At 48.5% G+C, this 22,925-nt stretch overlaps 1 protein-coding gene across 1 annotated transcript in view; it reads left to right on the top strand.

Moving 5' to 3' along the window:
• Nucleotides 1–8,195: 8,195 nt before the first annotated feature.
• Nucleotides 8,196–22,925, top strand: part of SCTR (secretin receptor) — a 59,043-nt gene continuing 44,313 nt past the window's right edge. Inside the window, exon 1 of the mRNA XM_056117563.1 lies at nt 8,196–8,343. Coding sequence (XP_055973538.1) covers nt 8,196–8,343 — 148 coding nt within the window. The remainder of the gene's footprint in view (nt 8,344–22,925) is intronic.

Raw genomic sequence — 22,925 nt, 5'->3', positions numbered from 1 at the left:
GAAGGATAGTACAAGGGTCGGGCACTTACTGTATCGCTGCCTGTCCAGCTTTGATCCCTGGCACCACATTTAGTTCCCTGAATCCTGCCAGGAGTAATCCCTGAGCTCTGAGCCAGGAATCAACCCTGAGCACTGCTGGATGTGGCCTCCAAACCAAACTAATAGTGATAAATGAAAAAAAATGTACCTTATAAACACATCTATATTATATAAGCCAAAACTGAATTTACAGTTTGGAATACAAAAATTGGTCTTCCTGGAGGACTCCATGGGAAAATTGATATTCGCCTCTGCCTCTGTACAGGAGAAAGAATTTGGTTCAGAGAGTCCAAGGACTCCTTGGAAATGTCCCCGGGGAACTAAGTTGGCAATATTGCACAGTGGTTGTATTCAGAACCTTGGAGGACAACTGTGATAAGTTGTTGATGAGGCCAAGGCCTGTGGATTTTGTCATCAACAAGAAAAAAAAATTAACATAAAAATGTTTAAGGGGCTGGAGTGATAGCACAGCAGGTAGTGCATTTTTGCCTTGCACACGACAGACCAGGTTTGATTCCCAGCATCCCATATGGTCTGCCAAGCACTATCAGGAGTAATTTCTGAGTGCATAGTAACCCCTGTGCATCATTGGATGTGATCCAAAAAGAAAAAAAAATTTTTTAAAGAACCAAATTTTTATCAAAAATGTTGTGGTATGTGGGGCTAGAGCGAAAGCACAGCGGGTAGGGCGTTTGCCTTGCATGTGGCCAACCTGGGTTCGATTCCCAGCATCCCATATGGTTCCCCAGGCACCGCCAGGAGTAATTCCTGAGTGCAGAGCCAGGAGTAAGCCCTGAGCATTGCCAGGTGTGACCCCAAAAGCAAACAAACAAACAAACAAACAAAATGTTGTGGTATGGAGCCAGGAATAGGCCACCTCTTCCCATCTTCCCACCCCCTGGCATCTTGGCAGTCACACCCACAAACTGCCTCCGGGTGCCATTTAAGCACATTAAAGATCCATGATCCAGAGATTCACAAATAAATGCCAGGATCCAGAAATTCACAAATAAATCTCGGAAGAGAGCAGCATACTGCAGAGATCTCTCCAGACCCCAATTACTTAAACTTTTAGAATTCCAGAAGCATGCGGCTGCATTTCTCATGCTATTCATGAATAAGCAATACAAAATAAATTATTTAGCATCTGTCTTTGGGACAGATTTGAGCAGTGGTGGGAAAATTCAAAATAATAGTGGTGTGAAGGTGTAACAGTGGTGGGATTGGTGTTGAAATAGTGAATGCAATCAATTATTGTAAGCAACTTTATTAAATAATTTTTTAAATGTTGTGGTGGATCAGAACCATAATGCAGCGGGTGGGACACTTGCCTTGTACACGGCCAAGCTTGGTTTGATCCCCAGCATCACGTATGGTCCTCTGAGCCTGCCAAGAATGATTTCTGAGCACAGAGCCAGGAGTAAGCCCTGAGCGCACCATTGGGCTGGGGAAAGAAATGAAGGAAGGAAGGGAGGGAGGGGAAAAAGGGAGGGAGGAGGGAGGATGAAGGAAGGAAGGAAGGGAAGGAAGGAAGGAAGGAAGGAAGGAAGGAAGGAAGGAAGGAAGGAGGGAGGGAGGGAGGGAGGGAGGGGGAAGGAAGGAACATGTTGTGCTTCAAATATTTAAAAAGCCAAATGCTGACATGATTTATGACTTTAGTGTGTTTATTTTGGTTTTGGGCCATGCTTTGCAGCGCTGCGTGGTCACTCCCAGCAGCGCTTGGGGTGCCATGTGGTGCTGGGGATCAAACCAGGGCCTCCTCCCCACACAGCATGCACACCAGCCCTTTGAGCTGTCCAACAATCTGTTTTCTTTTTTTTTTTTTTTTTTGCTTTTTGGGTCACACCCAGCCAATGCTCAGGGGTTCCTCCTGGCTCTGCACTCAGGAATCACTCCTGGCGGTGCTCAGGGGACCATATGGGATGCTGCGAATGGAACCCGGGTTGGCCGCGTGCAAGGCAAACGCCCTACCTGCTGTGCTATTGCTCCAGCCCCCCAACAATCTGTTTTAAATTCCCAATGTAAAGGTGGCATGGACTCAAATGCTAAATTAAGAGGACGATATATGTAATAGAGGTTTGGAGTCTGGTTAGATAAATAGTAAAATTATAAAGAAAAGCACCATTTTAAGACCCCGCAAAGTTACTAAATTTGAGAGATATGCTTTTCAAATGTGTATAGATCTGAGGTGCAATTTTCATGACCCCCCAGCACCCCATGCCGGGTACCATATTTGGCGAGCAAAGAAAGAAGTGGTTCTGTTCAAACCATTTGCTCTCTCTGCTACTGGGCTGGAGGGATAGCACAGTGGTAGGGCGGGTGCCTTGCACTTGGCCAGCCTGGACAAGCCAGGTTCGATTACCCTGCCCCTCTCGGAGAGCCTGGCAAGCTACTGAGAGTATCTCGCCCACACAGTAAAGCCTGGCGAGCTCCGTGTGACTTATTCGATATGCCAAGCACAGTAACAAGTCTCACAATGGAGACATTACTGGGCCCGCTCCAGCAAATCAATGAACAACGGGAGGACAGTGCTACGGTGCCATTGGTAAGGTTTCCCTTAACACTGACAAGCAACTCTCCAGACAACACCTGGCTCCTACAGGCCAGTCCTGTTCTGGGGGCATCCCCCACCCCCTCCATCCCACCCCAGATTCCCTGTGCTGTGGGACTCCTCTGACCTCTGAGACTCACAGCACATTTGGGCCAACTGTACTTCTGACCAGCCGGCTTTAAGCTGAGGCTTCCCACAAGCCCCACCCTGGGTTTTAGAATTTGGAAGAATGGCTTCTTTACTTCTTTTTTTAATTTTTTTATTTTTTTATTAGTGAACCACCGTGAGGTACAGTTACAAACTTATGAACTTTCGTGTTTGCATTACAGTCATATAATGATCGTTTACCCATCCCTCCACCAGTGCCCATTCTCTGCCACCAATGTTCCCAGCATCCCTCCCGCCACCCCCACCCCATCCACCACCACCCCACCCTGCCTCAGTGGCAGGGCATTCCCTTTTGTTCTCTCTCCTTTTGGGTGTTGTGGTTTGTAGTCGAGGTATTGAGCAGTCTATAGTCTACTTTCAGCACACATCTTTCAACCCAAATGGGTCCTCCCAACATCCTTTACTTGGTGTTTCCTTCTCTCGCTGAGCTGCCCTTTCCCCCAGCAGTGAGGCCGGCTTCCAAGCCGTGGAGCAAACCTCCTGGTCTTTATCTCTACTACTCTTGGGTGTTAGTCTCCCATTTTGTTATTCTATAGTCCACAGATGAGTTATTCTATGCCTGTCCCTCTCTTTCTGACTCATTTCACTTAACATGATACTTTCCATGTTAATCCACTTATATGCAAATTTTATGACTTAATCTTTTCTAACATCTGCATAGTATTCCATTGTGTAGATGTATCAAAGTTTCTTTAACCAGTCATCTGTTCTTGGGCACATGGTTTTTTTTTTTTTCCAGATTTTGGCATTGTAAACAGTGCAGCAATGAACATACAAGTGCAGATGTCATTTCTACTATACTTTTTTTTTGCCTCTCCAAAATATATTCCCAGGAGTGGTATTGCTGGGTCAAATAGGAGCTCAATTTCTAATTTTTTGAGAATATTAGATACTGTTTTTCAAAAGGGCTGAACCAGTCAGCATTCTCACCAACAGTGAAGGAGAGTCCCTTTCTCCCCACATCCATGCTAACACCGGTTGCTTTTGTTCTTTTGGGTTTGTGTCAGTCTCTGTGGTGTGAGATGATATCTCATTGTTGTTTTGATCTGTATTTCCCTGATGATTAGTGATATGGAGCATTTTCTCATGTGCCTTTTAACCATTCGGATTTCTTCTTTGAGAAAGTTTCTGTTAATTTCATCACCCCATTTTCTGATGGGGTTGGATGTTTTCTTCTCGTAGAGTTCAACCAGTGCCTTGTATATTCTTGATATCAACCCGTTATCGGATGGGTATTGGGTGAATATTCTTCGCAGCTTCTTTACTTCTTTTCAACTCTTTACTTGTTTCTCTGGTTGGTCATAAAAGATAAGGTGCTGGGCAGTCAAATGCTAGTGATGCAGAAGGCAAGGAAGGGGGGTGTGCAGAGTCCCCAGCCTCCCGACCCCCTCTCAGAGCTTCGAGGGACTCACCAGCCTGGAAGCTTTCTGAACCCCTATACAGGTGTTTAAGGGGGTTTCCCTGCCTGGGCTGCCCAGTGAGACCATCATCAGCTCTTGGGGACCAGCTCAGACTCGAGTCCCTCTCCTCTCTCCATTGGGAACTGGGGTGAAGCCAAAAGTTTCCACTCTCTGACCGCATGTGGCCTTTCTGATGCCTGGCCTTCCTCCTAAATTTATGTGGGACCCTCAGCTACCGGTCATCTCATTATACAAAGAGTCGCTCATCATCCCGGAGGTTCTAAGGCTCTTTAGGAGCTTTTGTATCAGGAACCGGAGACTTAAGATTAAATATGATCACAAAGGACGCTCCCTCTCGCCGCTCTCAGGAAATTGCAAGGGCTTTGGAATCTCTGTGCCAAGAACCAGGAACAAAGGCCAGATATACATATTCCTCATTATATCACAATATCACATTAGGGCATCCGGTTTTAACATGGCAGATTAACTACACGTGTTTATTTGTCCTGCCCTGGGACACTCCATTGAAACAACAGCAAAGGAACAGGAAGGCTGTCAATGTGCAGAATCGAGGAGAACAAAGACACGAGGCAACGAGAAAGCGGAGATGTCAGGAACTATTTGGGGAGAGGAAAACCAGCATTGGTGTGGGGGAAATAGCAGCTTCAATGCCTGCAGTGGGCATCTTGGTTACAGGGGACATGAAGAAAGACCATCCAGGAGGCTGTATGCACCCTAGAAAGACATCAAACGTGGAGGAGAGGCCCCCAAATAGAAGGCCCCTCTATTTAGAGAATTCCTCTAAAAAGAGGGGCCCCACTGGGTTTGGTTATGTTACAGTGAAGTGTGCCTGTCAGCCAACTGTTCAGGAGCACAGTGGATTCCAAGACATGTTAGTGCCTCAGGCTTAAATATAACATTGAAGAGGCCTTCAGTCTGGATACAAACTTTGATAAAACAGGGACAAAAAAATGAGAAAACCTTACATTACATGACAGTCGTTAGCACTACACTGTCCACTGTCCTCCCATTGTTCATTGATTTGCTCGAGCGGAAATGAGTAATGTCTCACAACAAATTGTGAGACTTGTTGTTACTGTTTTTGGCATATCGAATATGCCATGGGGAGCTTACCAGGCTTTGCCATGCGGGCGAGATACTCTCGATAGCTTGCCAGGCTGTCCAAGAAGGGTGGGAGAATCGAACCTGGTCGGCTGCGTACAAGGCAAACGCCCTATCTGCTGTGTTATTGCTGTAGCCCATAATAATAGTTAATGTCTTAAAATGCAACCTTATGAAGGTGTTAGGGTTGTCACCCCAGGATGTGGTTAGTAGTAGAGTGCCAACCTTCCTTTATTTTTATTTATTTATTTTTTTGCTTTTTGAGTCATACCTGGCGATGCTCAGGGGTCACTCCTGGCTCTGCACTCAGCAATCACTCCTGGCGGTGCTCAGGAGATCATATGGGATGCTGGGATTCGAACCTGGGTTGGCTGCATGCAAGGCAAACGCCCTACCCGCTGTGCTATCGCTCCAGCCCCAGCAGCCTGCCTTTTAAGCAGGAAGCCTGAGTTTGATCCCTAGCAGCACCCCACATATGCCCAGTATGATTCTGGCGGTAATATTATTTCTGATACCTGGCATCTCAACAAAGTGTGTGGTCGGTAGCACACGGCAACCAAGGCTGTGTGAGCACTGCAACTAAAGTGTGCCAGTCCTAGATCTAGCACCACAGCTTAGAGTGGGAGCACCACAGTTAACATAACTAAACATACAACCTTCAGTCATTGCAACAGCAGCATCAAAGGACAGGGAAGGGACGTGGGCAACAGTCAAAGGGAAAGATGCTGGAACCAAGAAGTGTGAAAAAGAGAAAGTGGTGGAAACGGAAGCATTGGGGAATTAGAAAGCCTTTTTGGAAATTATCTGGTGACAAAACATTTCTTAGAAAACCCACCAGATAGGGCCAGAGAGATTGTATACTGGGTGAGGCTCTTGCATTGCATATAGTCAACCTACATGTTTAATCCCTGGCACCCTATATGGCCCACCCTGAGTGCACCTGAGCACAGAGCCAGGTGTAAGCCCTGAGCACCGCCAGATGTGACTCCTCCTTCCCCCCCAAAAGAGAAATGCCTTCACAGTATAGAAGAAAAGTATCCTTAAGTAAAGTAAAGTAAAGGCCCTCCCGTTGATCGTCGATTTGCTCGAGCGGGCCCAGTAACGTCTCCATTGGAGACTTTGTTGTTACTGTGTCTGGCATATCGAATACTCTCGGTAGCTTGCCGGGCTCTCCGGGAGGGGCGGAGGAATCGAACTCGGGTCGGCCATGTTGGCCGCGTGTAAGGCAAACGCCCTACCCACTGTGCTATCGCTCCAGCCCAGAAGAAAAGTATCCTTAGCCTAGAAATTTCCACCCCAGTTACTAGTTAGACTCATGAAAGCATAGATTTGCAGTTTAATCTCATGTAAGCATGCTCAGCAAGTTACTAGAGCATGGGCGTCTCCAAACAAAGAAGCAAGACGAGGGAACAGACCCTCTAACCAGCCGAGCCAGAGCCAGCACAACCCAGACGGAGCCAAGGTTACAGCTGTGGTAAGGACGGCTCCTGAGGTCACACAAATAGGGCTGTTGATAGATGCCGAACAGAGCTGTTGGAACGCTTGGGAAAAAATGCAGCCATATGCACAAAGAAAACTAATCAAATGAAGAAAACAAAGTAATTATTGATCTCAGGAAAAACAACATGTCCAAGAAGAGACGTAATCATTTTACGCAACTAGAACAATATTTCATAGTCAGAGGAAGTCATTATAAATAGGACCATTTAACTAAAAATTAAATCAAGAGAACTGTGTAATGTTGCAGAGAGAGATGTCGAGGTAAGGGGATTTCAAGACAACTAAATATTTATTTTCTGCAATAGGGTTTTGGATAATGTCTCAAATGAAGAAATCCAGGAGTAGAGGAGGATGACTTTTGAATAGAGAGGAAAATGAACACCCAAGAGAGTGGAAAGTGGCATATATGGAGAACAGGTAGAGGTTATGGAAATGGGGCAGCTCTTTTTCATTATAATTTCTTTGGTAGTAAAAATAAAAGAAAGAATGTGCATAAAAACATTTCATTTGTTTGGGGTGCCCTGGAAGTGCTCAGGGGCCACTTCCAAACTTGGTGCTTGAAGGTTGTTCTCAGAGGTACTTGGGGAAGGTACCGGGAGATGATAGGGGTCAATCTAGGCCTCCTTCACATAAAAAAATATGTTGCAGCACTCTGAGCTATCTTTCTAACCTCAAATTCAATTTTTAAAAACCAGTTAAGCCCAGCTTTGCCCCCTTTCCCCCAGTGCTAAAAATCTAACTTATATAAGGCACATGTTCTACCACTGAGCTGCATACATCCCTGGGCTCAAAGTAGCTTTTTAAGACTCATAGTTCTTGGTTTTCCTTTCCCCTTCCCTTCCCTTCATTGTTGTGATGATCACGCTTGGCTGGGCTGCTCAGACTTTTCGTTGTGGTACTGCAGAGGTCACACACCAGACTGTGATGCCTGTATACTCAGGTGCATGAATCATTAGCAGGAGTAATAGAAAAAAGCTCACCTGCCCCATCTTCCAAGAGTCCCTAGTGCTCCTTTTAACCTCCCTACCATAAACTGTTCCAGATCTTTCCATTGCAAGCTTCTCCAGCCTATGGGATGCAGTCTCAGTCAGAAGCAGGATCAGTTAGCCGGGAATCCAGCCTGGGTTGGCTGTGTGCATGGAGAGCCCCCTACCCTCTGTATCACTCTGGACTTCACCAAACCTATTAAAAATTTAAAAAGACTTAAGGTCTTGATTAACACGAGATTCAACGTGGACAGGCGTCAGACTGTTGGGGCCGCCTAGCTCTCCCTGTCGTGTTCTCTGTTCACCCCGGAGAAGGGCTGCCTCCCCCACTCTGGACGCGGGCCTGGCTTTGCCGACCATCCCCATGTGCAATGGTCCCTGCGCCGTCCCTCCTGCTCATGGAACATCCCTGTGGAGTCATTATTAGCAATGAACAATCTGGCCTTGGCCTTGCAGGTGGGAGCCGTGTCCCGGCTGTGTGAAGTGCTGCGGGTGCTGCAGGAGGAGCAGGAGCAGTGCCTGCGGGAGCTCTTGGAGGAGAGAATGAGAGACCCTCACCCAGAACCGCCAGTGCCAGGTACGAAGACTTCCCGTGCTCACGCGGGCCCCACCGCCTCGGGGGAGGGTCATCACCGGGGCCCACTGGGGAGACAGGGCTCATTCAGACAGCCGCGGCCCGCTGGACGGTCTCCAGACCCCCCAAAGCCTGATCATCAACACACGCTCCTTTCCTCTGGGCTTTTGGAAACTGCCAGTGTCTTCCGGCATGAGCTTCTGCCTGGTGACCTTCCCGAGGTCAGCACTGGGTGAGATGAGGTACCTCATCCTTCCCCTCAACTCCCCTGTCAGATGAGCAAGGCTGTCCGAACGACGTGGTGGGGTAGGAAAACCTGGGGTCTGATGACGACTGGTCCTCACTGGCTGACCTCAGATAAATTCTTTGGCCATCTGAGCCTAAATGGGGTGGGCTTTGGGGTCATACCCGACAGTGCTCAGGCTCTAGGCTCAAGGATCATCATTTCTAGTGATGCTCAGGGGATCAAGGATCAAAACAAAATCAACTGCATACAAGGCAAGGACTAAATCATTGCACTATCTCTCTGGCCCCAGGCTTGCAGATTTTTATTTAATTTCTTTGTTTTGTTTTGTTGTTTGGAGCCATACCTGGCAGTGCTCGGGGGATCATATGCAGTATTTGGGACCAAACCCTGTTCAGTCCACGCAAGGCCAGAGTCTGACCCTTGCACTCTCTCCAGCCCCTAGACATGCATTTTTGAAAGCTCATTCTGACAGCAGACATGACAAATGCCCTTGAAGAATGGAAGCCTGCAGGTCAGAAAAGCAGATGGGAGGGAGGCTCAGTGGTCACAGGAGAAATCACAGGGCTCAAATGAGGGCCAGAGCTTTGCAAAAAGAAGAGAAGGCATTCTTAATACTGGGGTTCCAGACATCTGAGCTGTCTCCGTGCGGAGAGGCCAAAGGCATTAGAAGGATCTATATTCCTAATCTATAGAATGAAGTTATAATTGACTTCAAGATAATAGCTATGCATGAGATAAAGTAAGATAGCAAAAGTGTTCATTTTTTAAAAAAATTTGGGGGCCACATCCAGTGAAGCTCAGAGCTTACTCCTGGTTCTCTACTAAGGGAATGCTCCTGGTGATGTTTGGGGCACTATTTGGGGTACCGGGGATTGAAGTAGGGATAGCCACATGCAATGCAAGTGCCTTAAACCATGAACTAGCTCTCCAGTCCAGGTGTTTCTGAAATTGTGTTCGAATATCATGAATCAATATATTAAATATTATTATTTAATATCAAAAGTTTGTTTTCCTTACACTTCCTTAACTTCTTTTTCTTTCCTATTTTTTTGAGGGAGTCATGGGAGGTCTTGGGCTACAGTGCTTGAGGGGGTGTTCTTGACAGTTTTTAGGCCCCAGTTGGCTGCATGCAAAGCAAGTGCCTTAAGTCCTGTACTATCTCTCTCTGGCCCCATTTAACATATTTTCTTTTCTTTTCCTCACTTAAGAGAGAGAAAGAGCCATTTCATGGGGCCGGAGCAATGGCACAGTGGGTAGGTTGCTTGCCTTACCCTAGCCAACTCAGGTTCGATCCCCAGAACCCCTTATGGTCCCCTGAGCACCACCAGGAGTGATCCCTGAGCACAAATCCTGAATCCTTGAGCACAGCCAGGTGTGGCCCCCAAATAAAGCAAAACAAAGAAGGAGTCACTTCAGGGCTTCAAAGCAAAAACTTTTACATACACATTCACCACTTTAATCATAATAGCTAAAGTTATGGGAATAGCTTATCGGCTCTCTCAAATATTTTTCTCAATTTACAAATGAGTGATATGTGACCTGGAAGGTTCAGTTTCCATCAAGTGAGCCTAAGAAACCTACCTTCCAGGTCTTTGGTCTCCTGCCCTCTGGCCCTCTCTCCGTATCTTCCTAAATGTCCATTCTCCTATTCAGATCCTGGATTTTGTCCTGCAGGAATATTTCTCATTGAAAATCATGAACTTCCGTGTCCTCGCATGTCAGATCATGGAGGAATGGATAAAGAAAATGTGATTTGTGGAAGATAGCTCAAGGGCTGGAGTACATGCTCTTGGCATGGGAGCCCCAGGTTTAATCCCCATCACTGATGTCCCCCAAGCACATCCGGGAGTGACTCCCAAGCACCACACTTGGAATTGCCAACTAGCACCTCTGGGTGTGTCACCCCCTCCCCACCCACAGAAAGAAAGAAAGAAAGAAAGAAAGAAAGAAAGAAAGAAAGAAAGAAAGACCCAAAAAACAAAACAAAACAAAAAAGCATGGTTTATGTATACAGCGAATTATTATTCACTCTTTTAAAAAAAGGAATATGGTAGTGATCCATGCTATGACATGAATGAATATCAGAAATACGTTCAGGACCAGGGATGTGGCTGAGTGGCACAGCAGATGCCCCCCCATCGGTGGGGCATAGAGTCAACCCTGGTTGTAACCAGGCACCATATCCTAATCACCACTGGGGGTCAGACCTGAGCATAGAGCAAGGAATCGCCCTTGGGCACTGCCAGGTGTGGCCAAACCAAAGACCCATGCAGGTGATATTTGTAGAATATAAAGAAACAGAGCAAGGAAATAGACAATATTCAATGAAAACAAGCCCTTAGTGGTGCCAGGACTGTGGTCACCCGGAGAACTGTGGTGTCACCTGGATGGTCCTAGGAACAGTGGTAGAAGGGTATTGACACTGGTGGTGGACGCAATGTGAGAACACTGGACTTCAAAACTTATAAATATTTATATGGTCTAAACCATTGTTACCAGGCCAAAAAGATAGTACAGTGGGTAGGGCGCTTCCCTTGCACATAGCTGACCTGGGTCCAATCCCCAGCACGCTCTGTCATCCCCCAAGTACCACCAGGAGTGAGCAAGAACCAGGAGTAATCCCTGAGCACTGCTGGGTGTGGTCCCAAAACAATCAACCACTATTACCTTAATTTAAAAAGCTATCTGAGAAAGGAGCACCAAATAAAGAGTGTTGAGAGGATCCTCCCAGGATGGGAGAAGCATGCTGAAAGTAGACTATAGACCAAACATGATTGCCACTCGATGCCTCTTTTGCAAACCACAACACCCAAAAGGAGAGAGAGAACAAAAGGGAATGCCCTGCCACAGAGGCAGGGTGGGATGGGGAGATGGGGGGTGGGAGGGACACTGCGACCCGTGGTGGCGGAAAATGGGCACTGGTGGAGGGATGGGTACTTGACCATTGTATAACTGAAATCCAAGCAAAAAAATTTGTAAATCTACAACTATACTTCACGGTGTTTCACTAACAAAAATTAAAAAAGAAAATATAAATGATGGAGAATGGGCACTGGTGGAGGGATGGGTACTGGATCATTGTATAACTGAAACCCAAGCACAAAAATTTGTAAGTCTACAACTGTACCTCATGGTCTTTCACTAATAAAAATTAAAAAAAAACAATAAAAAAATAAAAAGCTATCTGGATTCAGTGGCAGAGGCCATTTACGTGATGTTATCCAAGGGTCACTAAGGCAGTATGGGTGATAGTGCTCAGTGCTATGGGACAGTACCAGGACCAAACTTACAGTCTCACATGTGCAGGGCAGGTTCTATACCACTGAGCCACACCCCCAACACCACTTTTAACCTTTAATGTGCGTGTTTGTGTGTGTGTGTTTTAACACTTTAGTTCTGTTGTTGCTAACAAAGTTTCCCCTCCAGTTTAGATGCCTTTTATTTCTGTGACTTGCATACAAGTGTGAGAGCATTGTGTTACTAATGTGAGAGCAAAAAGTAGTCTCTTTTTTTTTTACTAACAAGTATAAATGGCTGCTCTGGATCTTTCCAAACGTGGTCTTAATTATGTTCATATAATTTCCTTCAATCTAACTTAAGTGTTTTAGGGGTTTTGTTTTGTTTTGAATCATGGAAGGGTATCGAATCTTTCCAAATCCTGTTCCTATGCCAGTTGAGATGATTGTGTGGTTTTTGTCCTTTATTCTGTTAATGTAGTACATTACATTGATTTGTGAGAGGAGATAGTTGGACCACTCCCTACGGTGCTCAGTGCTTACTTCTGGCTCTGCGCTCAGGGGTCACTCCTAGAGGTGCTCAGGAGCCCATATGCTGTGTCAGGGGTCAAGTTGGGATTGGCCATGTGGTCGGCAAGCACCTTAACCCCGGTACTATTTCCCCAGCCTACAATGATTATTTGTAAAAGTTGAACCATCCTTGCATTGCAGGAATGAGTATCACTATCACTATCACCCCGTTGTTCATTGATTTGCTCGAGCGGGCACTAGTAACATCTCCATTTGTTCCTGTTATGTGCTAGTGTAGCCCGATGGCATTTTGGGGGCTCTTTCAGGGTCAGGGGAATGAGGCCATCATTGTTACTGAGCATATGGAATATACTCAGTATATATATTATATGTATATGATATATATCATATAGCAGGAATGAGTATACGGGCTGGAGCGATAGCACAGTGGTAGGGCGTTCGCCTTACAAGCGGCCAACATGGCCAACCCGAGTTCGATTCCTCTGCCCCTCTCGGAGAGCCCAGCAAGCTACCGAGAGTATTCGATATGCCAAACGCAGTAACAACAAAGTCTCCAATGGAGACGTTACTGGGCCCGCTCGAGCAAATCGATGATCAAGGGGAGGGCCGAGTATATGGCATAGAATCCACTTGATGTATTTCTTAATCCAGTTTGCTAGTATTCCATTGAGGAGCTTTGACATTATAAGTTTCTTATAATGTCTTTACACTGATGTCAGGTGAATTCTGGCTTCACAGTATGACAAGAGAAGTATGCTCAGGGGTGCTTCCTCCCAGCTCGGCTTGTGGGGGGTCAAGCCAGAGCTGGGACGAGAACCAGGGGCTCCAGCGTGCAAAGCACGTGCTGCAGTGTTTTGAGCCATTCCCCTGCCCAGTCTTGCTGTTCTTTTCTCTTTTTATCATTTTGTTTATTATTTTATATCCTCAGATTGTATACATGCGTGAAATACAGTTCTTTTTGTTGTTGTTTTTATATTTATTTATTGAATCACTGTGGGAAAAGTTACAAAGCTTTCAGGTTTACGACTCGGCCATACAATGATCAAACACCTTTCCCTTCGCCAGTACTTATTTTTCACAACCAAGAACCCCAATATACCCCCCTCCCACCCCTCCCGATGCCTGTGAGGCAGATGATTTCTATTTAACTTTCTCTCTACTTTGATTACATTCATTATTTCGACAAAAGATGCACCATTATTGTTGAGAGTTTCCACCCAACAATCAAACTGCTGAAAAGGCATTGTGAAATAATTTGTTTTCTATAGCTGGTTATGAGAACCAAATGATGTCACAGGGCCACTATTGCGGCCACGCTATTTTGGATTTCTGATATTTTGCTAATTAAGTCTGGAGGGATTTCTGCCAAGAGCCAGATAATTACGAGATTGGTTTCTGTGCCTCTGGAGCCATGGCCATGCTGGAGAGCCGCTCGTGAGGGGCAACTCTTGACCTCGGTAGGGCATGAAGCACGAGCTGGTGCTGCCCCCCTTCCCATGGAAATACAGTTCTTGTCTTGTTCCTTTTATTTCCATTTGCATGATTCTCTAGAACTTCTTCTGTTGTGCTTGAAATGGCAAAATTCCATTTGTCCTTCATAGCTGAATAGTATTGACAAGGGTGTCACATTTCTTTTATCCAGCCAGTTTATAACAGGTATCTTCTACTGCTTCCACAGTTCAGCTACTGTAAATGATGCTACAATAAATGTCTGCACACGTGTGCATGCACACAACATACACTATATATATATATTCCCTCTCAGAAAGCCCAGCAAGCTACCAAAAGTATCCTGCTTGCATGGCAGAGCCTGGCAAGCTACCCATGACGTATTTGATATGCCAAAAACAGTAACAATAACGGGTCTCATTACCCTGACCCTGAAAGAGCCTCCAATATGGCAGAGTTGGGAAGGACAAGAGGAGAGGCTGTTAAAATCTCAGCGCTGGGATGAATGGAGAAGTTACTGGCACCCGCTCGAGCTAGTCGATGAACAACGGGATGACAGTGACAAGTAGCACTATAGCACTGTCCTCCCATTGTTCATCAGTTTGCTTGAGTGGGCTCAGTAACGTCCCCATCGTGAGACTCATTGTTAACTGTTTTTGGCATGTTATATATGTCATGGGTAGCTTGCCAGGCTTTGCCGTGCACACGAGATACTCTCGGTAGCTTGTCGGGCACTCTGAGAGGGGCGGAGGAATCAAACTCAGGTCAGCCGGGTTGACTGCGTGCAAGGCAAATGCCCTACCTGCTGTGCTATCACTCCAGCCCAACAGTGACAGTGATATATATATACACACACACAATGGCTGGAGCGATAGCACAGCGGTAGGGTGTTTGCCTTACAAGCGGCTATCATGGCTGACCCGAGTTCGATTCCTCCACCCCTCTCGGAGAGCCCAGCAAGCTACCAAGAGTATCTCGCCCGCATGGCAGAGCCTGGCAAGCTACCCTTGACGTATTCGATATGCCAAACACAGTAACAACAAGTCTCATGATGGAGACGTTACTGGGCCCGCTCGAGCAAATTGATGAACAACGGGAGGACTGTGACTGTGATTATATATATAACTTTTTGTGTGATGTTTTTAAATTTCTGCTAGCAACCCCAGATTGGGATTGCTGGATCTTTAATTGGGAGGCACCATGCAGATTTTGTTTTGCTTGGGGGTCATACTCAGAGGGGTGCTCAAGTCTTACTCTTGACTCTGCTCAGGGATTATTCCTGATGGGCTCAGGGGACCATTGGTGCTACCAACTATTGGACCCGGATTGGCCACATGCAAGGCAAGTGCCCTACCCACTGTACAATTGCGCTAGCCCCACCATGCAGTTTTTCTAAAAATGCTCATACCAATCTTCATTCCCAGAGTTCTGTGCAGACTCCAGAGAAGGGGTCAGGCACAGGGGCAGCTGAAGTTGAGATCACACAGGACAGCCTGTGAGCAAAAAGCAGCAGAGCCCGAGAGTGGCCCCCAGGTCCCTGCGGTGGGGGGGGGGGGGGGGATGAGCAGGGCATGGTAGCAGGCTTTGGATGTTGCTTCAGCCAATGCCGCCAACTTCAGCATGAGGGACAGGGTGCAGTGGTTCCAGCCTGCCAGTCCCTTCTCCTGCAGTGAAAGCTGCTTGTGGGAGCCAGACTGTTTTATCTCAGTGATCAGAGAGGCACCAGAGCCAGGATTCTGGATTTCCTGAGCTGTCTTACTCTGCCAGAAATCGTGCTATGCCAAAAACACGTCAGGTGCAGGGAAAGTCTTCGGGTGCAGAAAAGTTGGTGTCTGCCCTCTGCCTGCAGGTCCCAAGGAGAAGCCTTAAATGCTAAAACGCCAGTGATGAGGTCTGGGGCTTTCACTGAACTGTGAGAGATACAGCCTGAGAGGCCAAGCCTCCAGGAAAGGCGATGGTGAGCTTCAGTTTATGCTGAGAAGCGAAGGATGATTATTTAACAAATTTACCTCTGATATGTTTAAAATGTCCCATTGCTGTCTGCTGGCTCCAGGGTAAGGTCTCCTGACTTGAGCTTTGTCCATGCCTCCATTCCAAACATTTCTACGTGGCTCAGCCAATCCCTGTTTCTGTCATGCACCTGGGCCTCGAGACATGCTGAGCCTTCTGCTGCAACACCATTCCCTGTCTTCCGCTCTGCCAATCGGGTGCCTTTTTAGACTCCTCCTGGATGAGTTCCTACATGCAATAGCCTCCAGACCCATGCAGGACTCTCTGATTCCCTCCTGATGCCTCTCCACTGCAATGTGGTGCATCCAGGGTGCTCTGGCTTTGTTTGCTGTCTAACTCCCTGGGTGCAAGAGTAAATGTGCTCTTGAGTCCATAGCTAGTATATATATATAATATAATATATATTATATATATATATATTTATAGGCTGGAGCGATAGCACAGTGGATAGGGCGTTTGCCTTGCAGGTGGCTGACCCAGGTCCGATTCCTTCATCCCTCTCGGAGTGCCTGGCAAGCTCCCCGTGTGTATTCGATATGCCAAAACCAGTAACAAGTCTCACAATGGAGACATTACTGGTGCCTGCTCGAGCAAATCAATGAACAACGGGAGGACAGAGCTACAGTGCAGTGCTACATATGTATATTCTTTAAAGATTTTTTTGGGGGGGTCACACCTAGCAATGCTCAGGGGTTACTCCTGGCTCTGCATTCAGGAATTGCTCTTGGCAGTGCTTGGGGGGGACCATATGGGATGGCAGGGATTGAACCTGGGTCGGCTGAGTGTAAGGCAAATGCCCTCCCCGCCGTACTGTTGTTCTGCTAGCAACCCCAAATTCTCTTAGTTTCTCCCACACACACTTCTCTTCCCTTTGTTGCTGTTACTGAGATAGCTGGGCATCCCACACATGCGCAGTGGCGATGCTGGCCACGGTCACCTCCTGTAGTCCAGCTCCCTGTGCTTATACTGGGTGGGTGCAGGCTCGAGTGTGCTTGCTCACCAGGGGCGCCTGTCCTGGGCTCTGTGCTGGCGTGTCTTCCGGGCAGTGTTTGCAGGCTGACACACACTCAGTTGGGGGGCTCTCACACACCTGGCTTTGTGGTGTTGCAGGAACTGGGTTGCAGCACCAGATGGCCGAACCACCAGGCTCTGACACATCAGAGCTCCCCAGATCACACCGACAGCATTTGCAGCAGGAACCGGGCATGGAGCTCTCTGCCTCAGGCTTGCAAGGCAAGAGCTATCAGCCACAGAGGCGTGGCTCCCCTCCGACCCTTTACTTGCCTATTTTTGTTTTATTAATTGGGATGCGGCAGTTTGGGCCACACCTGGCACTGCTTAGGGCTTACTCCTAGGAGGCTCTTGTGTTCAGGGCTCCTTCTTCCTGGCTGTGCTCAGGAGGAAGACCTTATGAGGTGTCAGGGATTGAACCCAGGTCAATCAAGGGCAACGTGCAATGCAAGGGCCCTACCTGCTGTTACTATCTCTCTAGTCTGACTTGCCCAGTTTTATAGGGGAATAAGAATCTTATAACCAGCGTTGAAGTGATAGTACGGTGGGTAGGGCATTTGCCTTGTACGTGGCCAACCCGGGTTCAATCCCCAGCATCCCATATGGTCCAGTATCTCATAAGGTCCCTCAAGCACCACCAGGAATAATCCCTGAGTGCAGAGCCAAGAAGTAACCCCTGAGCGTTGCTGGGTGTGACTCAAAAAGCAAAAAAGAAAAAAAGAAAAGAAAAAAAGAATCTTGTAACCCCATGATGCAGTTTTGGGGACACGTGAGGGCAGGACTCTCCTCCCATGTCCATTCTGCTGACTGGCCACCCAGCCATCATTTGTAGCCCTCTGTCCCATACGCAATCAGTCCTGCCCAAAATGTTCCCTCTAGGGCCTGCCAGCGCCACCCTCATTTACAGTGCTCAGGGAATGGTCAGCACCGCACCAAGTTCTGAGTTCACAGGCCACTGTAGGGCTCTTCCTCTTTCCTCCCTATCCACCCCAGTTCTCCTGTGCACCTGGGGCTGAGCAGTGTTCTCATGGTCCTGCATCTGCTTCTTGCTCCCTCGGACCCTCCCTCTCCTCTGGCAAAAACAGGCAGACCTGGGCTGGGGGTATTTGACCCTGTGTGTGGCATGATCCTGGAGGCTGGCAAAGAAGAGTGGGGTGGGGGGGTGCTCTTCAGGCTGCCCGCCCCCAGCTGCAGGCCCCAACAGCCCAGCCATTTTCCACCTCAGCCTCTTGTAGTTCTCGGTTAGGAAAGGCAAGTGTGGCTTTGAGTGCTGGTTTCAAGTCCCGGAGGCAGGGCCCCTCAGAGACCCCGCAACTGGAGGAGTTTTCCACAGGGATGTTGAGAAAATTGAGGCGAAGGTCCCATTGTGACTTAGAGAGGATGCAGTGGCCACAGGAAGACTCCCTCAAAGACTGAAAACAGGGGGCTGGAGCAATAGCACAGTGGGTAGGGCGTTTGCCTTGCACGCGGCCGACCCGGGTTCAATTCCCAGCATCCCATATGGTCCCCTGAGCCCTGAGCACCGCCAGGGGTAATTCCTGAGCGCAGAGCCAGGAGTAACCCCTGTGCATTGCCTGGTGTGACCCAAAAAGAAAAAAACAAAAACAAAAACAAAAACAAAGACTGAAAACAGGGTCTCGGGAGACCCCTCAAGATGTAGCACAAGCCAAGCTTGTATGAGGCCCCAAGTTTGATCCTGGGAGAAGGAGGTGCATGCCCCCGCCACCAGTACCACTGGCCGAAAGCATCAGATCATCGGACCTGTACTGCTGGGTAAGAATGACTTAGAGTAATCATCTAGTCCCCCGCACTTCCTGTCCCCCGGTACTGCCCAGCACCGCAGAGTTGGGGAAGCCTCTAAGAAAAGAAAGTAGGAGAGAAAGTATAGTGGGGAAAGAAAAATGAGAGAAGAGAAGAGAAGAGAAGAGAAGAGAAGAGAAGAGAAGAGAAGAGAAGAGAAGAGAAGAGAAGAAAAACAGAAAAGAAAAGACAAGAAAAGAACTAGAGAAAAATACAGCAAGGAAGGTACTTCTTTTTTTTTTTTCTTTTTTTGGGTCACACCTGGCAATGCACAGGTGTTACTCTTGGCTCTGCACTCAGGAATTACTCCTGGCGGTGCTCAGGGGACCATATGGGATGCTGGGAATCGAACCCGGGTTGGCCGCGTGCAAGGCAAACACCCTATCCACTGTGCTATCGTTCCAGCCCTGAGGAAGGTACTTCTATTGCATGTAGCTGACTCGGGGTCCATCTTCAGCACTTCATCAGTCCCTCTGCCAGGAGTGATCCCTGAGAGCAGAGCCAGGAGTCAACTCTGAGCACAAGAACAAAAAGAATAGAAAGGGAGAGAAGACTGAGTAGAGAAGAAAAAGAAAGGTGGGTGCCCATGTCACATCAGGACCAGGACCAGGAGCCACCTTGGAGCAGGGGGTGTGTGTGTGTGTGTGTGTGTGTGTGTGTGTGTGTGTGTGTGTGTGTGTGTGTTGAGCGCCCCAGGATGCAGGCCCCAGCCTCAAACCACACACTATAACACCTGGGCCTGGGGGCTGGGGGGAGCTTCATGGAGGGCTCATGGTTAATGGTTAAGCTGCCCAGGGCCTCCCTGGGGAGGAGGTTAATGTTTGAATCACAGGAACCACAGGAAATACCGCTCAGTGTGCTGCCAGCCGGCCGCACACCTACACAGGCCTTGGTGCAGTGAAGGTCTCACTCTCCGGGTTATGCAGCCAAGGCCATGTGGGCATTGGCGGGGAATGTGTCAGGGTCACCCCAGAGCTGTGCGGCCTGCTCGACCAGGCTATTTATTGCTCTGTTTACAGAAGCTGATACCCCCACAGAGCTGGCTTTCCTGAGGGAAGAATGTTCCAGACAGACAATGTGCTGACTGGATCAGTGTTGGCTTGGCCCTCACAGGCCTGAGCATTTTCGACACTCTGTCACTTGGGGGCTGTGTGACCTTGAGCAAGGCATCGATCCTCTCTGGGCCTCCGTGTCCTTCCTCCAAAATTGGGACACACCAGCAAGGCATCGATCCTCTCTGGGCCTCCGTGTCCTTCCTCCAAAATTGTGACACACCACCTCCCTTTACTTCTTGTGCCAGGGGTTGCCTGCTCAGAGGAGCTATGGCAAGAGGAAATGGGCAGCTTCCTTTCATGGGGGTGGGAGCGGAGAGGGAATTTATTGAGCTTAAGTTTGCATGACATGAACCTAAGCATTTTTAAAAAATTTTTTATTTCATTTTTTTGTTTGTTTTTTGGGTCAAACCTAGGGACAGCCACCCTGCTCCAAGGTGGCTCCTGGTCCTGGTCCTGATGTGACATGGGCACCCACCTTTCTTTTTCTTCTCTACTCAGTTTGCATCAGCACAGGGATTACTCCTGGCTCTGCACTCAGAAGTTACCCCTTGGCAGTGCTCAGGGGACCATATGGGGTGCCAGGGATTGAACCTGGGTCACCCACTATCCTATCGCTCCAGCCCTGATCCTTATATTTTGCTTTAGACTTTGGTTGGTTTGGGGGCCATCCCCAGTGGTGCTCAGAGATCATCCCTCGCTCTCTGTTCAAGTAGAGCTCTGGAGGTGCCCATGTGATGCAGAAATCAAACAGGGTCAGCCACGTGCCAGGCAAGCACCTTGACCCTCTCTCTTCAGCCTGAGACTTTGTTTTATAGCTTCTCAAACAACCCTTGCAATGGGGACCTTGGTTAGGTCCAAGGGTTGCCTGGATCATGCCCTGTGGTACTCAGGAGTTTCTTGGACTGAACCCAGTGATGCTCAAGCAACTGTGAGGAGGCAGGGATTGAACCGGAGTTGGTTTGATATAGAAGAAACTGAGGCCCAGAGAGCCCCTGACACACATTTCTCACTCATGCTGGAAGCATTTCTCAGTCTCTTAATTCCATGAAACTTAAAGCTTGAATTCTTTTCAGGGGTGGGGAAATCATTTGTCCCGGGCTGGTTCATCTCAGGGGACAGACACCGTGTTCAACTTGACTTCCAGAAAAACATCTCCAGAATCCTTCTTTCCCTCTGGGCAATGCACTACTAATTTTTGTTTGTTCATTTGGGGGCTGCACCTGATGGTGTTCAGAGATTACTCCTGGCTCTGTGTTCAGGGATCACTCCTGGTGGTGCTCAGGGGACCCTTTGTGGTACCAGGGATCCAACTGTAATTTGGAAGGCACCATAACTGCTGTTCTATCTCTCTGACCCAATGCATCGGTCGAAATGCCTTTGCGACCCTGGGATTTGGTTCCTCTAACACTTGTCGGGGAGTGATCCAGCCATTGCAGGAAAGGGGATCCTTTCCTCGATCTGAACCCTGCAGGTCGGGTTGGAGAAAAGCCAGGGGAAACACCAGTTGTTGGTGTGATCAGGTCATGGGGCCAAGCTGGACTGAGAAAGGCCAAGTGACAGGCTGCTGACTCAGCTAAGGGAGACCTTAGGGAGGGAGAGAGGGTGATGTGGTGAAAGGGTGACCGATACTTTCGGGAGCTAGTAGCCCCCTGCAGGAGGAAAGAGTGGGGGCAGAGAACATGTGAGTAGCAGGCAAGGCGGAGCGTGGGTGCCACGGTTAGATCTGGCAGCAGCGCAGCGAGCAGGACCCGGAGACGGAGTGGCAGGATAGGAGAAAACTGAGAGGGCGTACAGGGATGTGGCAGCTGGGAAGGGAGCCGGGGGGTGGAGGGAGTGTGCAGGGGCAAAATCCCCCTGGGCCAGGCCCACTCCAGTCTGGCTTGGTCTTGACCCCATCTTTCTGCAGCCTGACACACTGTTCCCAAAATAGCTGCAGGTTATCTTCGGGGCATCTGAGCTCATTTATAAATAAACCCAGGGCTAGAAGACAAATGAGCACAGGCAGTTAGCAGAGGCTGAGCTGTGCGCTAGGCACCCGGGCTGGGTGGGCAAACTGGGCTTGGCGATCATCCGTCCTGCCCTCTTGGGCCTTTGCCCCAGTGCCAAGCAAATCCCCTTCCTACCAGATTGGCTCTGCCCCCAGTGGGCAGACAGAGAGAGCCACTTGGGGGTCTGCTTTGAGCCAGGGCCAGAGTCAGAGCTGCGGTGGGGGTGTGGCAAGGGAGAAAGGAGTCTAATCGTTGTTCAGAGCCTCCAGTGAGCAAAAACACACATTCCTGGACTGGAGAGCTAGTACAGCAAGCAGAGTGTGTGCCTTGCACGGGGCTTACTGGGTTTGTACCCATATACTGTATATGGTCCCCCCTCTACCCCCGCGAGGCAGCCAGGAGGAAGCCCAGGGCACAGAGCCAGGAATAAGCCCTGAGCACCTCCGGTTATCACCCAGAAACACAACACACCCCTCAAACAAAGTAAACATTCTGCATAGTCTCGAACTTTATTATATCGGTTCTCTTAGAAGGGAAGAAAAGGTTGACACTTTCTCGAACCTACCATGGTTTTACAGAGCACTGAGCCGATGGGGAGCCCTTTGGGTTTTGATCCGTGGTGGCCGTCAGACCCCGACTTGGGGCTGCACAGCCCGTGCTGGGCCCTGAGGCAGCCGTGGAGAGCCCCAAGGCTGTCTGTGGTCTGTCTCGATGTGTCCCCAGCACCAGTGCTGCTCCACTGTCCCCTCCATCGAGGGCTGGCCCCTAGCAGGCTCTCACACCGCTTTTTGGAGTCTCCCCTGGGTCACTCGTCCCCCCTTCACTGTCACCTCAGTCTCGCCCCAGTCCCTGTTCCTTTTCTTTTCTTTTTTTGAAAACTTTATTTTATTATTATTTTTTTAATAGTGAATCACCGTGAGGTACAGTTACATACTTACAAACTTTCATGTTTGCGTTTCAGTCATACAATGATCGAGTACCCATCCCTCCTCCAGTGCCCATTCTCCATCACCAATGATCCCAAGAGCCCTCCCACCACCCCCACCCCACCCTGCCTCTGTGGCAGGGCATTCCCTTTTGCTCTCTCTCCTTTTGGATGTTGTCATTTGCAATAGAGGTATTGAGTGGCCATTGTGTTTGATCTATAGTCTACTTTCGGCATGCATCACCCAACCCGGGTGGGTCCTCCAAACAACCTTTGCTTTGTGTTTCCTTCTCTATCTGAGCTGCCTTTCCCCCCAGCATGTGAGGCCGCCTT

This window comes from Sorex fumeus, unplaced genomic scaffold (assembly GCF_029834395.1).
Source record: "Sorex fumeus unplaced genomic scaffold, SorFum_2.1 ptg000035l, whole genome shotgun sequence".
Lineage (NCBI taxonomy): Eukaryota > Metazoa > Chordata > Mammalia > Eulipotyphla > Soricidae > Sorex > Sorex fumeus.
The sequence above is the reverse complement of the archived record's forward strand: the minus strand, read 5'-3'. Positions and strand labels throughout refer to the sequence as shown.